The 15,099-nt window shown below is 50.9% G+C and overlaps 1 protein-coding gene across 1 annotated transcript in view; it reads left to right on the forward strand.

Annotated features, from left to right (window-relative positions):
• The first annotated feature begins 91 nt into the window (after positions 1-91).
• ELAVL1 (ELAV like RNA binding protein 1) overlaps positions 92-15,099 on the forward strand; it is a 42,974-nt gene continuing 27,966 nt past the window's right edge. The window contains exons 1-2 of the mRNA XM_030298764.1: positions 92-146; positions 13,346-13,533. Coding sequence (XP_030154624.1) covers positions 13,362-13,533 — 172 coding nt within the window. The 5' untranslated portion in view covers positions 92-146; positions 13,346-13,361. The remainder of the gene's footprint in view (positions 147-13,345; positions 13,534-15,099) is intronic.

The raw sequence follows: 15,099 nt of genomic DNA on the forward strand, positions 1-15,099 counted from the left end.
TCGTGCGCGCTGAGGAGGAGCCGCCGCCGCCGTCGCCGTCGCCGCTGCCGCCGCCGCCGCTACCGAGGCCGAGCGGAGCCGTTAGCGCCGCGCCGCCGCCGCCCGCCCGCCCCGGAGCAGCCCCGGGCCCGCCCGCCCGAGTCCAGGTGAGGCGGGGGCCTTCGGCGGCCCCCGACGGGGTAGGCCGCGGCAGGCCTGAGCTCGCCTGGCCCGGCCGCGGGCGCCCGCGGGCCTGCACCGGCCGAGGCCCAGGCCGCACCGGGCCGGGAGGGGACGCGCGCGGGCCGCGGCGGGCGGGCGGGGGCCGGCCGGTGTGGGCGCCGGCGACAGGCCCCGGGCCGGATTCCTCAGCCGCCGCGAGGGGCGGGCGAAGGGGACACGGCGTGGGCGCGCGCCTGGCGGCCGGGCTCCGCGGCCGGGGGCCCTAGTAGTCCTGGGAGCCGGGGAGCCGGGGGCGGGAGAGAGAAGCCAGAGGCGAGGGAGTGGGGTGAGCGCCTTCAGCGCGCAGAGGTCACGGCCCACAGGCTCGCTCCCGGGGGAAATCCTACAGATTCTTTTGTGGTCGTTGTCAGAGGACCGCGGTCGAGCGGAGATCCTTTTTAGAAGTGTGCATACCCTTCAGGATGTATGGGAACCCTAGGGGGAAAAAAAAATATTTTTTGAACGCCATCTCTAACAAAGCTGTTTTTGGGGCGTGGGACGTTGGGATTTGTAAAATGTGTGTGTGTGTGTGTGTGTGTGTGTGTGTGTGTGTGTGTGTGTGTGTTGAAAACACAACCTGCACGCATTTGAACAATGGGGGATGGATGCTCTTCCTTTTCCGGTCTCCTCTGATGCTAGGCTTCTGGGTTTTGATACCTACTGTGTGCAGGGAAGGTGGAGAAGAACTTTTGCTTGTGCTGTCCCTGGAGGGACAGAGCCCCCACCCCCCCCCCCCCCCCCCGCCCCTTAGCAGAAGTATGCACATAGGATCCATATGGCCATTGCTCCAGAAGTGGGAAAATGAGAAAGATGATCCGACCACAGTAGGGTTTCTCAACCTGGGCACTAACATTTTAGGTCTATCACGCTTGGTTTGGCAAGGGGAGGGCTGTCCTTTGCATCGTAGGATGCACGTTGTAGTATTTATTGACTAGCATTCCATCAGATGCCAGCAGCCTCTCCCCCCCACCCCCCCACCCCCCCAGTGCTGAAGATCAAAAATGTCTTCAGACGTTGCCAAAAGTATCACACACACACGAAAACCACCACGGGACTAAATGATCTTTTACTAAAAGTTCCTCCAGCCACAACGCTGATGCCTTGGTATCCAGGGCTCCCGAGACCTTGTACAAATTCAACTGTGGGAGCCTTAGTTTTCTTATCTGTAAAATGGGGTGGAAAAATTGCTGTGTGGATTTGAGAGTGTGGGAAGCTCCTAGCAATGGCCTGAGTGTGGGAAACACTGAACAGGTAAAGTTTAAATAATCGCCAGTATTTAGTGAGGGTTTGCCATGTGCTTGTCACTTCACAGAGCTTTATCCCCAGCCCTCGAGATGGGTGCTGGTGTACTTTACATCTTCAGGACAAACAAACCGAGGCTTAGATGGGTCACTGGTTTTGACCAGGCTCGCACAGTAGGGTAGCTGAAGTGGGATTTGAACTCAGGTCCTCAGACTCAAAGTCCTTACTCCTAACTACAGAATTTTATTGCCTTTATGACCACAAGTGGCCAGGAGAATTCCGTCCAGTTGTCATTGAGCATCTTCTGTGTGGAAAGTGTTGTGTTGGGATCTGTTAACAAAATTTTGCGATCTCAAGGACCACAAAGAGGCTGAGATATAGGAATACCTCAGAATGTGGAAATAAATAATGTTTATGTTGAAGCACTGGTTTTGAGGAGGCAGAGTTTCATTCGGGGTGTGCTGAGTGTGAGGTCATGGTGCAGCAAGTGGAAAACGAGAGAATTGTGAAAACACTGGCTTTTTGCCGCTTGCTTATTGCTTCTCTTGTTCCCCACTTCCCATTTGCATGCTTTCATACTCCAGCAAAAGTTGTCTTTTTTTACTGCAGATCCTGATTAAAAGTTTTTGGGTGGAAGAAATTTTAATTTTTTTAACCTCTGTAGGTGACTTTAAAGCTAAAGTTTGGGATCCCAGGTCTTGCACATTTTAACCCTCCCTTCCTTTTGCATTTCACCTGCACCTGGACCGGAACCTCTGACCCTCTCTGCCTGTTGTCCCCACTGCCTGCCACGTCCCAGTTCTCCTCCACCTAGAGATCCTTTCCTCATGCTCTGTGGCCCCACTCAGAGCTCACTCACCATTTGAAGCCTCCTCTGATTGCTACTCTCCTTCTCCTCCCCTCTCCCCCGCCAGAATCAACTGTTCTTGCTTGTGTCCCCATCTCATTCAATGGAGTCGAATGTTGAATGGTGAGGGGAAGTGCAGTTGCTGCCTTTTGCCCCTAGGTGGCAATAGTGAGGCAGCGAGGCTGACCAGAGCCTGTAAGTCAGGGGAAGACCAGAGGAGAGCAGCCTGCAGAAGGGAAGTGAGTCCTGCTCCCCTCCTTTAACCAACTCTCCCGCTCCACTGCTAGGCTCTGGGAGGCAGTGGTGATTACAGTGTGTGGGCAGATTGTTTCAGTTATATACTGACTGGTGTGGAAGCACAGGAAAGGAGACTGTTAACCTAGGCTTTGGTGTGCAAAGGAGATCACAGAATGCTTCCTGGAGGAGGTGGAGTGGGGCGGGGAGAGGGGTTAGCCAGGTACAGACCACAGGGAACAGCTTTGCACGATACAGGAACAGCATCTGCAAAGGCACGGGAGTGGGAACCTCTTGGTTTGTTCAGGGAACCACGTGGAGTCTGGTAATTCGGGGGCAAGCAGAGTGAAGTAAGCAGGGCACGAGGACTCGTGCGGCCGCTGTGCAGAGGGGTTGGATGTTGTCCTGTAGGCCAGCCATGGATGATTTTAGGCCATAAAGTGAAGAAGTCAGATCTGCTCACAGTTGGAAGAGTCGGAGGGGGATGATGCTGAAGGCCAGCACACCAGTCAGGAGGTGATCACTTCCCTCTATGTAGGAAAAGCTGTGAATGTGGCCCAGAGCTGTAGTGGTAGGGAAAGAGGGGGGATGGGTTTGAGACATGGCTGGGTATGTAAGAGACACAGGACTCAGTGGGTGTTTAGATGTGGGACGTGAGTGAGCAAGAGAGGACAGCAGTGGACGATTCTGGGTCTCTCCCTGAGTGACGAGTAGAAGGATAGTGGTCAGTAAGAGAAACAGCGAAGGCAAGAGGAGTGGTTGGGAATGTGGACGTAGACAGGAAAGTGCCACTGGAATAGAACGCACGTACATGGACATGCTGCAAAACAGGAAGGGGCAGAAGGTGTTGTCCGTGCGTGTCCGTGCGTGTCCGTACGTGTTGGGGGGGGGGTCTCACTTTTATGATAACTGTCCATCCCCACTTGACCCCGGGCCTCTGGGTGCCTTGGCCAAGTCAGTGGTCGTACTTTTGTAGATTCAAGACACAAAACGCACCTGTTTGCTCATTGTCTGGGGAACAGGGAGAAGGGGAAGAAATTGCCTCCTTGAGGAAATTCTCACCTGAGTTGGGGAGAAAAGACCTTTATAGATGTAGAAGATGAGGTAGCAACCGGGGGAAGCAGCGGGTCGTGACAGCATTGAGAGCGTTGAGAGAGATGGTTGTCTGCTGCTTGGTTCTTGTGTTTGATGAAAGAGCTGCTGTCCATACTGGTTGTTGTGATCAGAGAGGCGTGGGCAGGAGTTTTCAGGCGCAGCCAACAGCCCCGGGTGAGTGAAAGGAGAGCACAAAGAGGTCCGGAAGCCTGAGTGGACTGGTTTGGGCAGGCAGAGGGGTCAAGAAGGTGAACTCGGAGATGAATCTAGAAAAGTATGTCCGGATCAGGTGGTAGAGGGTTTCTGGACACAGTCAAGAGGTGATCTTGGAAGTTTGTGTTTCTGGGGGAAACTCCAAGATGGACGGACTGGTCAAGAGGCTTTTGTGGTACGAGGTGGTGGGTAATGGCCCGAATTTGGGGGCTGGGATGGGTTCTGTTCCTTTATCTTATATACCCCGTACCTTGCTCTTTGGCTGGCACACGTTCGGCACTCTGTGTATACTTGGGAGAAGGAGGGCCAGGAGGGGGCTCGGGAGTGACTGGATCCAGCCGCCCACCAAAAACGACATCTCTACTGGAGGAAAGACATCTCTACAAAGGAAGGAAACAGTCCGGGATGATCCAGTGGCAAGACTGATGTCACCATGAACAGAAGTAGGGAGACAGGAGGTGGAGGAGTGATTTGGACGGAAAAGACCTGATTGGGTTTAGAGAGATTGGGTTTGAAATAATCATGTGGCAGGGAGACCACTTGGGAGTCTGTCTAGGCAAGAGATAACAGGGACCTGAACAAAAACGATGGCAGAGAGATGGAGGAGAGGGCGACATATCACTGATGTGCATCTGGCAGAACTTGGTGCCTACTTAGGTATGGGGGACAGACTTGGCTTGGGAGATACATGTGTCCTGCCACCAGAGGAAGTAATTCAGGGGAGGAGGAGGTTTGAAGAGGGGGGCAAGGATTGGAGGAGAGGGTTTAAAGGTGTCTGCGGTTGGGCACAACGAGGTCAGGGAGGCGCATGTTCCCCTTGATTTTGTTAATGAAGTAGGAGTAAGGAGATGGGGTCAGAATAAGGTTGATATCTCTATTGGGCAGATTGAGAGGCGAGCTGACCCATAAGCTCGCGTGTGCGGTTGACGGTGAGGGAGCATAGACCACCAGCCAGGTCTTCCACGTGTGTGGGGCTGTAGTCGTGAGCTCTGTGACTTCCCTGGAGTCCCGGCCCATTAGAAATGGCATCAGAGGTTTGGATCGCTTCCAGGATCCCAGGGGCAGAGAGGCAGAGTGCTCCTCAGTGGACCTGGAGGCGGTGAAGTGGCCACTTGCCGAGCACTAGGAAGCGTGCCAGGCGCTGTGAAGCAGGCGGCAACATCCCCATTTTGCAGACAAGGAGACTGAGGCTCCAGGAAAGGAAGTGCCATACTCCACGGTAGTGTAGCTGATTAACAGTAGGGTTAGTGCTGGAGCTCAGGTCTGTCAGAGTCCGCAGGCCAGTCCTTCCTGCCGTGCCGTGTTGCTTTGCAGTTCTGTATGAGAGCCCTGGAGTGGCCTGGACCAGCCAGAAAGAAGCTGGAAACTCTAGCAGGGCCGTGGAGCCGATCCTGTCTCCTCAGGCCTGTGGAGCACTTGGACTGGGCCAGACACCAGCCTCACCTGACCTGCTGCTTCCCGGAGCTTCTCGGCCTGGTGGATGTGTAATTGCTGTGACGTAGCCTTGGCTGGCCCAGTCAGGTGGCTTTACCCGCCAGGGGCTGCAGGAAGTGGCGAGTAAGGAAATACGTACCATGTTCACTTAAGCCCTCCCCTCACAGAGCAGTTGTAATTGGGTCAGGTGGTTCGTTCACTTTTTCTCTGGCACCCCAGAGTGTTTCCTGGGTGACCTTACATTCCTGAGGCTTTTACCTTGGAGAACTCAGAGTTTTACATCTGGAAAGGACCTTAGAAATAATTGAGTCCAAGCCTCATCATGTGATGTGTGAAGTGTCAGGATTGAGCCTGAGGATCTATTCGACTGTTCTAGTTTTGCTCTGGCTGGAGTAGTTCAGCACGCCTGCTCTGGTGCCTATAAAGTGAGACGGATAAAGTGAGACGGATTCTCACTGGGGCATAGATGGGAGCTAGTCTTGCTGCTTGACCTGTGTAAGTTTTTTACACACACATCTCGCCTCTGTGCACGTAGCGCTTATACGACTGATGTGAACAGTGTTGCTGGAGTCACACGGACAGCTAGGGTTGTTGAAAATAGTGCAGTGGGACTGAAGACTCTCAGAGATCATCCAAGCAGGACTTCTCCGTAATGTATGCAGTTACTGGAAACGTTTCCAAATCACCAGGAATTGCTTTGCTAAACGAAGTTTCCCCTTTTATTCCCCATGATTGAGTTTGATTCTGTGGGATGGGATGGATGATCCCAGAAAAGTAAGGTACTGAAGGAATGAGTACACTATTAATACAATTTCCACCCGCCCTTTAACATCAAGTGGCAAATACACGATTCCCAGGTGGGTCTGAGACCCAGTGTCTGTCTGTCCCCCGTCACCCCCAGCCCCCCCCCCCCACACACACACACCGTGTGTGCCTGGATGACTTATCTACAGTTTGCCAAGTAGTATGGGTTGGGCGGGGCCCTTAGGGGACACCACTGTAGGTTTGGGCCCCCAGGCTGTCAGCCATGATGTGGGTGAAAAGCAAATAATTAGGTGTTAGAGTGATTTGCCCATCAACAACGGTTTGGGCTGATGGTGAACGGGCCCAGGGAACGAGGGCGACCTACTGTCCGGGGGGACTTTTCACAGATAAGTGAGGAGGTGATGGAGAGGGCAGACACTCTCTGCAAGAGGAGCAGCACAGAGACACGGCGACAAGGTCTGCAGCTTGCTGGGGAGGAAGTTGGAGCCAGGGGCCCCATCACGAAGGGCCTTATGTTTTGTCCATGGGAGGCTCTCTGGAGTGACCGTCAGAGGCCTGGCTGGCCCTGCCGCTTCTTAACAGCGGGATGACTGACCCTGAGCAAAGTCATGAATCTCCGAGCCTCGGTGCGTGGGGACACCACTGACAGGGAACGCCCAATGCGTTGACCGGGAGGAGTCCACGTGGAGAGACCGCTGAGTGAGAGGGCACGGCCTGGTGAGCTGCGAGGTGGCCAGAAGTGGCTATGACTTGGAAGTCACTGTTGGTCAGACAGAGATGAAGGCCCAGCTGTGATTGGTGCTCGCCAGTAGCTAGCTTGGGCTGGGTTATCGATGTGGATTTGGGAGGGTCAGGGGAAGGGACCCAGAGAGCAGGGTGGGGCAGCCCTGAAGCATCGAGAGAAACCCTGCGTTTAGAGTTTGCGTTTCTCCACTGTTGCCGGTTGACCAAGAACTGGGCCCGCAGGGGCTACTCAGCCTCACCCAGGGTGTCAGGAGGAGTCAGGGTGCTGGGGGATAAGGTCCACTCTTCAAATCTTTTAAAATTTATCTTCCAGTTCGCTCCTTTTGTAGAGTTCTTTGAGTTTTGGCAAATGCATAGAGTCGTGTTACTACCTCCACAATCAAGACCTGGGAAAGTTGCACCCCCCCCCCCACTCCCCCCACGAAGCAAAAATGCCCCCTGGTGCTCCCGCTGTGTGCTCCATGCTGCCCTTGCTCCCTGCCCCTGGCAACCACCGATCCATCCCTATGGTTTTGCCTTTTCCAGAACGGTCTCATGTGGTATGTGGCCTTGGAGTCGGGTTTCTTTCACTCTGCGAAATGTGTTTGAGATTCATTCAAGTTGCGTGGATAGGGAATGCTGTTTTATTGGTGAGCAGAACCACATTCTGCAGCCTTCCATAGTCTCGCCACTGATGGCTTGAGGGGCGTTTGAGCTGCGCCCGCTTAGGGTGTTGATGAATCAAGCTGCTGTAAACACTTGTGTGGGGGTTTCTGTATGAGCACAGGTTTGCATTTCTCTTGTATGACGACTAGTATAGGATTGCTGGGTCTTACGGAAAGTGTTTAACTGTCAGGCGCTGCCCGTACATCTTCCAAAGCAACTGTAACATTTTTACATTTTCCACCAGCGATGCACGAAAATTCCCCGGTTTCTCCACATCCTCACCAGAACTTGATATTGTCTGTTTTGTTGTTGTTTGCCTGCTTTTGTTTTATTTTGTTTTAGGCATTTTAAATGGATTGGGAGTATTCTCATTCCGGATGAGTAACGGTATCTCAGTGTAGTTTAAATTTGCATTTCCCTAATAAGTAATAATGTCAAGCATCTTTTCACATGTCTGTTTGCCATCCATATATCTCCTTTGGTGTGTTGTTTGTTCACATCTTTGTTTATCTTTAAAATTAGTTTAGTTTAGGGGTGCCTGGGTGGCTCAGTCGGTTAAGTGTCCGACTTCGGCTCAGGTCATGATCTCGCGGTTTGTGAGTTCCAGCCCCGCGTCGGGCTCTGTGCTGACAGCTCAGAGCCTGGAGCCTGCTTTGGATTCTGTGTCTCCCTCTCCTTCTGCCCCTCCCCTGCTCACACTCTGACTCTCTCTGACTTTCAATAATAAACATTAAAAAAAATTTTTTTTAATTAGTTCAGGGGTGTCTGGGTGGCTCAGTCTGTTAAGCGTCCGACTTCTGCTCAGGTCATGATCTCATGGTTTGTGGGTTTGAGCCCCGCATCGGGCTCTGTGCTGACAGCTCAGAGCCTGAAGCCTGCTTCAGATTCTGTGTCTCCCTCTCTCCGCCCCTCCTCCATTCTCTCTCTCTCTTTCTCTCTCTCTCTCTCTCTCAAAAATAAATAAACATTTAAAAATTTGTTTTTAATTGGTTTAGTTTAATTTTTTTTACCCCTCCCTTAAAATTAGGTTGTTGTCGGGGCGCCTGGATGGCGCAGTCGGTTAAGCGTCCGACTTCAGCCAGGTCACGATCTCGCGGTCCGTGAGTTCGTGCCCCGCGTCGGGCTCTGGGCTGATGGCTCAGAGCCTGGAGCCTGCTTCCGATTCTGTGTCTCCCTCTCTCTCTGCCCCTCCCCCGTTCATGCTCTGTCTCTCTCTGTCTCAAAAATAAATAAAAAAAACGTTAAAAAAAAAAAATTAAAAAAAAAAATTAGGTTGTTGTCTTGTTAAGTTTTGAGAGTTAAAAAAGTGTATATTCTGGATACAAGTCCTTTTTCAGATACGTGATTTGCAATTATTTTCTTCCAGTCTGTAGACTGTAATTTTCCTCGCAGTGTCTCTTGCAAAGCAAAAGTTTTACATTTTGATGATACTCACTTTATCAATTTTTTAAAGTGGATTGTGCATTTGGTGTGGTGTCTAAGAAATCTTTGCCTCACCCAATGTCACAAAGATTTTCTCTTAGAAATTTTCTGTTTTGGGGGTGCCTGGGTGGCTCAGTCAGTTGAGCATCCAACTCTTGGTTTTAGCTCAGGTCATGATTTTGAGTTCATGGGTTCGAGCCCCACATTGGACTTTGCACTGACAGCGTGGAACCTGCTTCAGATTCTTCAGATTCTGTGTCTCCTTTTCTCTCTGTGCCTCCCTTGTACACTCTCTCTCTTTCTCTCTCAAAAATAAATAAATATTAAAAAGAGAGGGGGAGGCATCTGGGTAACTCAGTTGGTTAAGCATCGGACTTTGGCTCAGGTCATGATCTCACAGTTTGTGAGTTCGATCCCAGCGGCGGGTTGTGTGCTGACAGCTCAGAGCTTGGAGCCTGCTTCAGATTCTGTGTCTCCCTCTCTGTCTGCCCCTCTCCTGCTTGCACTCTGTCTCTTTCTCTCTCTCTCAAAAATAAATAAACATAAAAAAATTTTTTTTTAAGAGAGAAATTTTCTGTTTTTACATTTTAGAACAGAGGTCGGCACACTTCTTCTGTAAAGAACCAGATGGTAAATATTTTCAGCTTTTTGGGCCATATGGTCTCTGTCACAACTACTCAACTATGTCACTGTAGTGCAAAAGCAGCCACAGACAATACATAAACAAAAGAGTATAGCTGTGTGCCAATAAAACTTTATTTGTAAAAACAGGTGGTGGGCCATATTTGGTCCACAGACCATGGTTTGCCAACCACTGTTTTAGAAAGTCATCTTTTTGGGGCGCCTAGGTGGCTCAGTTGGTTTATCTCCAACTCTTAATTTCAGCTCAGGTCATGGTGTCATTCATGGTTTGTGAGATTGAGCCACACATCGGGGAGGGGGGGGCGGAGGCTCTGTGCTGACAGCGCAGAGCCTCCTTGGGATTCTGTCTCCCACCCCTGCCCCTCTTTTGTGCACGCACTCTGTCAAGTAAATAAATAAACTTAAAAGAAAAAAAAAAGTCCTTTTTTTACCAAGCAGAGAGGACACTCCACTCTGAATAATGAGAATGGGGTAATTATTGCCCAGTTCATCACTGGTGAAAGCAGGGGGAGGGAGAAGGCAGAACAGTAGGTGCCTAACTCAGAACAAAGGTGAGGAGAGGGAGAGAGAAAGGAGAAAGGAAAGAAGATAAATGTTTGAATCACCTTTTGAGCAGACTTCCTTGTGCATTTTAATTTTTCAGAGTTAACCCTTGCACTTTGGTTCAGTCTTCAGCAGACGTGGTTAGTTGGTTTGTTTGTTTTTACGCTAATCTGTCTTAAAGACTCGTGGCTGCAGATGCTTTAACAGATTCGTGGAGTTTTTCATGAGTGAGTCCATTATTGCTGGTGGTCCCATGCCTTCTACTGAAAATTGGTATTTATTTAACCATTCTCTAACTCATATTTCGATTCTGTCTACCATCTTATGAGCTATGGGATCATGGGTTCCTCACATACTTCCCTGCACGTATGTGATTATTCCTGGAGAACAGATTCCTACAGTTCTGAATCAGAGGGTAGCATTTGTATTAAAAATTTTCATAGGGGCGCACCTGGGTAGCTCAGTCGGTCAAGCGTCCGACTTCAGCTCGGCTCCTGATCTCATGGTTCGTGAGTTGAAGCCCCACGTTGGGCTCTGTGCTGACAGCTCAGAGCCTGGAGCTTGCTTTGGATTCTGTGTCTCCCTCTCTCTCTCTCTCTCTGCCCCTCCCCCTGCTTGCACTCTGTCTCTCTCTTTCTCTCTCAAAAATAAATAAACATAAAAAAGTTAAAAAAAATTTTTTTTCATAGACACTACAGGTTATCTGCCAAAAAGGTTGTATATACTTGTATCAATGGTGTGTGAGGGTGTTTTCCCCCCTGATCCTTAGTCACATTGGATTTTATCCATTCTGGGTGGTCTTCTGTCTGACTGCCAGAAGGTGGCATCTTTTTTGACATTTTCCTCATTATTCATGAAATTGAGCTCTCCATGGTTTATTAGCCATTTGAATTGCCAGCGTCTATTAGTTGTGGCTCATATCCTTTGTCCACTCTCTGTTAGTGATGTGTCTTTTTTCTTATGAATTTGTAGATGCTCTGAATCGAGTGGTCTCAGCCTTGGGAGTATTGACATTTGGGGCGGGACGTTTCTTGGTTGCGGGGGCCATCCTGGGCCTTTTGAGATGTTTAGCAGCATCGCTGACTTCTACCCACTAGGTGCCAGTGGCACACCACCACCTGTATTCGTGATAACCAAAAGGGTCTCCAGACCATGCCCGGTGTCCCCTGGGAGCGCCAGGTCACCCCAGCTGAGAACCACCGACCTAAATAATATAATAGGTGTAGCACGTATTTTCTCCAAGTCCGCTGTTTGTCTGTGTATGGTGTCTTTTGCCGTACAGAAGTTCTTAATCTTATGAAGTCTGACTTTCCAGTCATTTCTTTCGATGCTAACCTATTTTATAGAGAACAGGGAGCATAGAACATTTTCAAATAAATAAAAGAAATGCTGGGAGAGTGGACTAACTTTGCACGTTGTGTGTGGTCGGAAGCAAATTAGGAAGTGGGAAGGTAGAGAAGAGCCAAATGTTTCCAGCAGGAAAAAAATAAAGTAATAAAATACAAAACACACCACACCTAACTCCTCTCTCAGTGCTGACTCAGGGGGGGAGGTGGGAGCTGTGTTCAGGTTTTTACATAACCACAGGCAAGGCTATTTTTGAAGAAGGCTGCGTGAGTGCTCCTGACAGCGGGCACCGGGTTTTCAAGCGTAAAAGCAGGGCTGGGCAGGAGGGATCTGGAGAAAGGGGTGGGCCGCCCCCGAGACCTCCCGGTTGGTGGGCAGCAGGGCCCCTTTCTCAGAGATAACACTTCAGCCCCATTGGAGCGAGTGCCTGCGTAGTTAGAGGCAGGGATGTGGGACATCTTAGATGTGGCAGCCGCATGGCCAGTTGTGCCTCCAGAGGAGCCGTCCTGGTGCTCTCGGCTGCATTGATCTGGACTCCGCTCTGAAGCCATCTCTGTGCTGTGATGCTTCCCGCCGAAAGTGAAGGCTTCTGCGGGCGGCCGAGGGCATTCCAGAGCCTGCAGCCTTTGAAGACCAAGTGCCTCTGACTGGTGGAGAAACCCTAACCTCTCCCAGTTCCGTGGCTGTGGCCTTCGGAATAAAGGGATGCAGATTGCCGTCGTCTGCCTGCCTGAGGCCAGACAGGCCGTCTGAGTCAGGGTGCTCAGGTGCACATCGCGGGCTCCTTGGTACCCAGCTGCACCAGTAGTGCACGCGGAGATGAGAGAAGGCTCTTGAGATGACCCGAACGCTTTTCACAGGAGCTTGAGTTACGGCGCTAGAATTTGTGGGTGTTGTTTTGTTTTGTTTTTTAAGTCAGCTCTGTGGAACTCATGACCCTGAGATCAAGAGTCACACGCTCCAGGGGCACCTGGGTGGTTCAGTCATTTAAGCATTGTACTCTTGATTTCGGCTCAGGTCATGATCTCACGGTTCATGGGGTCGAGCCCCCTGTGTCAGGGCTCTGTGCTGATGGTGCAGAGCCTGCTTGGGATTCTCTCTCCCCCTCTCTCTGCCCCTCCCGCACTCGCACTCTCAAAATAAATACAGAAACTTAAAAAAAAAAAAAAAAAAAAAGCCACTTGCTCCACTGACTGAGCTAGCCAGGCCCTCCTATTTGTAGGCTTTTAGAAGCTCCTTAGGAAGAGAAATGGTTGAGCTTGAACTGCTTTGTTTTGTTTTAGAGCGGTTTTCGGGTTGCAGAAAGGTTCCGCCCCCAACGCACAGTCTTCCCCGTTAGTCACATCTTGTGTTGGTGTGGTGCTTTGTTAGAACTAAAGAATCTGTACAGTTTGCCTTAGGGTTCCGCTCTTTGTGTTGTACGTTCTGCGGGTTTGGACAGATGTGTGATAACACGCACGCACCGTGAAAAGATCACACAGAATAGTTTCGCTGCCCTAAAAATCCTCTGTGCTCTGCTGTTCTTCCCTCCCTCCCTCCTAACCCCCAACAACCACTGGTCTTCTTACTGGCTTTAGAGTCTCGTCTTTTCCGCAGTGTCATATAGTTGGGGTCAGTCAGTGCGTAGCCTTTCACACTTAGCAATGTACATTTGAGGCTGCCCCAAGTCTCCGGTCCCATAGCTCATTTCTTCCTGTCACTGAATAACACTCCGTTGTGTGAACGCACCAGACAGTTGGAGTCTCTTTCTCCACTCGCCTGTTGAAGGGCATGTTGGCTGCTTCCGGTTTCCAGACAATTACGAATGAAGCCGCTGTAAACATCCGTGGGCATGGTTTTATGTGGACCTGAGTTGAACTTGTAGCATTGAAAAGAAAACCCCGAAGTGCCAGTCACGGTGTTTTGCCTTAATGTCCTGCAATGTGGACACTTGGAATTTACTTGACTTTTTTTTTTTCTTCTCTGTCTCAGATTTTTAAAAAATACAATGTCTAATGGTTATGAAGACCACATGGCCGAAGACTGCAGGGATGATATCGGGAGAACGAATTTAATTGTCAACTACCTCCCTCAGAACATGACCCAGGATGAGTTACGGAGTCTGTTCAGCAGCATCGGTGAAGTCGAATCTGCAAAACTCATTCGGGATAAAGTAGCAGGTAAAGGAACCGAGAGGGTTTGCGAGGGGAGCTCGTGGCCTTCCCGCGGGGCGCTGCCTCCTTGGCCGGCGGCTCTGCAGTGCTCCTTGGTGCAGAAGGGGCCGCAGCCTTGAGCCGATGGCTGTGAAGTTTCGTTTTTATCTCAGGCTCTACTTTGCCCTGGCCCTGGCGTTAAGATTTGGACATAGGTTCCCAAGAGTTCATCGTAAGCCAGAGTGCGCGTACATACAAAGTGCGGTGGTGGGAGGGGAGGGAAAACGAGGAAACCCCCGCAATGAGGACCGCTCAGAGCTGTAAGAGACCAGAGAATGACAGCCTGGCCCGGCTCGGTCCCACCTGTGGAAGCGATGCTGGCCCGTGGCAGAACATGGAGCGTCCCCCTGGGTGGCCCTTCCTGGGCTGTGGGCTGTGCTCTTTGCTGTCACGCAGTCACATCAGCTGGAACGTCTGAGACACACGGAGCTTGACCTCTTGTGGAGCCGGAGCTGGGCAGCCAATCAGCAGGCAGGCAGTACAGTCGGGTGCCGGCTGCAAACCCCGCTCTCCCACTGCCTCCGTGTGCGACCCCTAAGCCTCAGTGGCACCCGACGTAAAGTGAGGATGGTGGCTCCCACATCCTGATCCTTAGTTGCCTCGAACGGGTTTGCAGACACCTGGGAAGGCCATCCTTATGGAGCAGCCTCCATCCTGAGAGCATGGTTTCAAGGAGCAAAACATGGAAAGACCAGGTGCTACAAAGCACTTCCTTCCTTTTGTCCCCAGGGAGGAGCATTGTTTTAGGGAGCTGTCCTCCTCCTCCTCCCTCCTCCTCCTCCTCCTCCTCCTCCTCCTCCTCCTCCTCCTCCTCCCCCTCCCCTTCTTCCCCCCCTTCTTCCCCCCCTTCTTCCCCATGCCCCTGTTCTCTCCTCCTCCCCCTTCTCCTCTTCCTCCTCCCCCTCTCCCTCCTCTCCCCCCTCCTCCCCCCCCTTCCTCTCTGCTCTGGTGAGCTGAGCAATGGGCAGTCCCCGCAGGAGGGCTCTGGCTGCCACCCTGGGCTGTGGGGCTATGATTCTCTCACTGAAAACTAATTTAAAACTTAAAAAAAAAAACCAAACCTTTATTACGGAAATAAGATAATACCTTGTTGTATTCAAATCTACATAAAAGTAGAGTAACGTATGGGACCCCAGGTACGCATCGTCCTACTTCATCCACTCTCAGCTTTTGCTGGTAACCTGAAGATTCCTGTCCCTGGGATAAGTCCTGGAGAGGCCAGCTGACTGCTGTACAGGGAATTAGTTCCTCAGAGGGGGCATTGAATTCAAAAGTCTTTTAAGGACTCTCCCAATTCTGAGAGTCTGTGATTTTAATAGATATCTTCTAAGTGGGAATTGTAGCTAGTACCCAAATTGAACAGTGTTAGAATGTTCTAGAAGCCATTATCTTTCTCCTGTTTCAGGAGACCATCCTGAATAAGAGAGTCCTTGTTCAGAGGCATTTTAAAATTCTCCTATGCTACTAACAAGTCTTGCCTTTCTCCTTTTGTGTTCTGGTGGAAGGGAATTTTTAGCCCCGTGGATGTTCCTG

This window comes from Lynx canadensis, chromosome A2 (assembly GCF_007474595.2).
Source record: "Lynx canadensis isolate LIC74 chromosome A2, mLynCan4.pri.v2, whole genome shotgun sequence".
NCBI lineage: Eukaryota > Metazoa > Chordata > Mammalia > Carnivora > Felidae > Lynx > Lynx canadensis.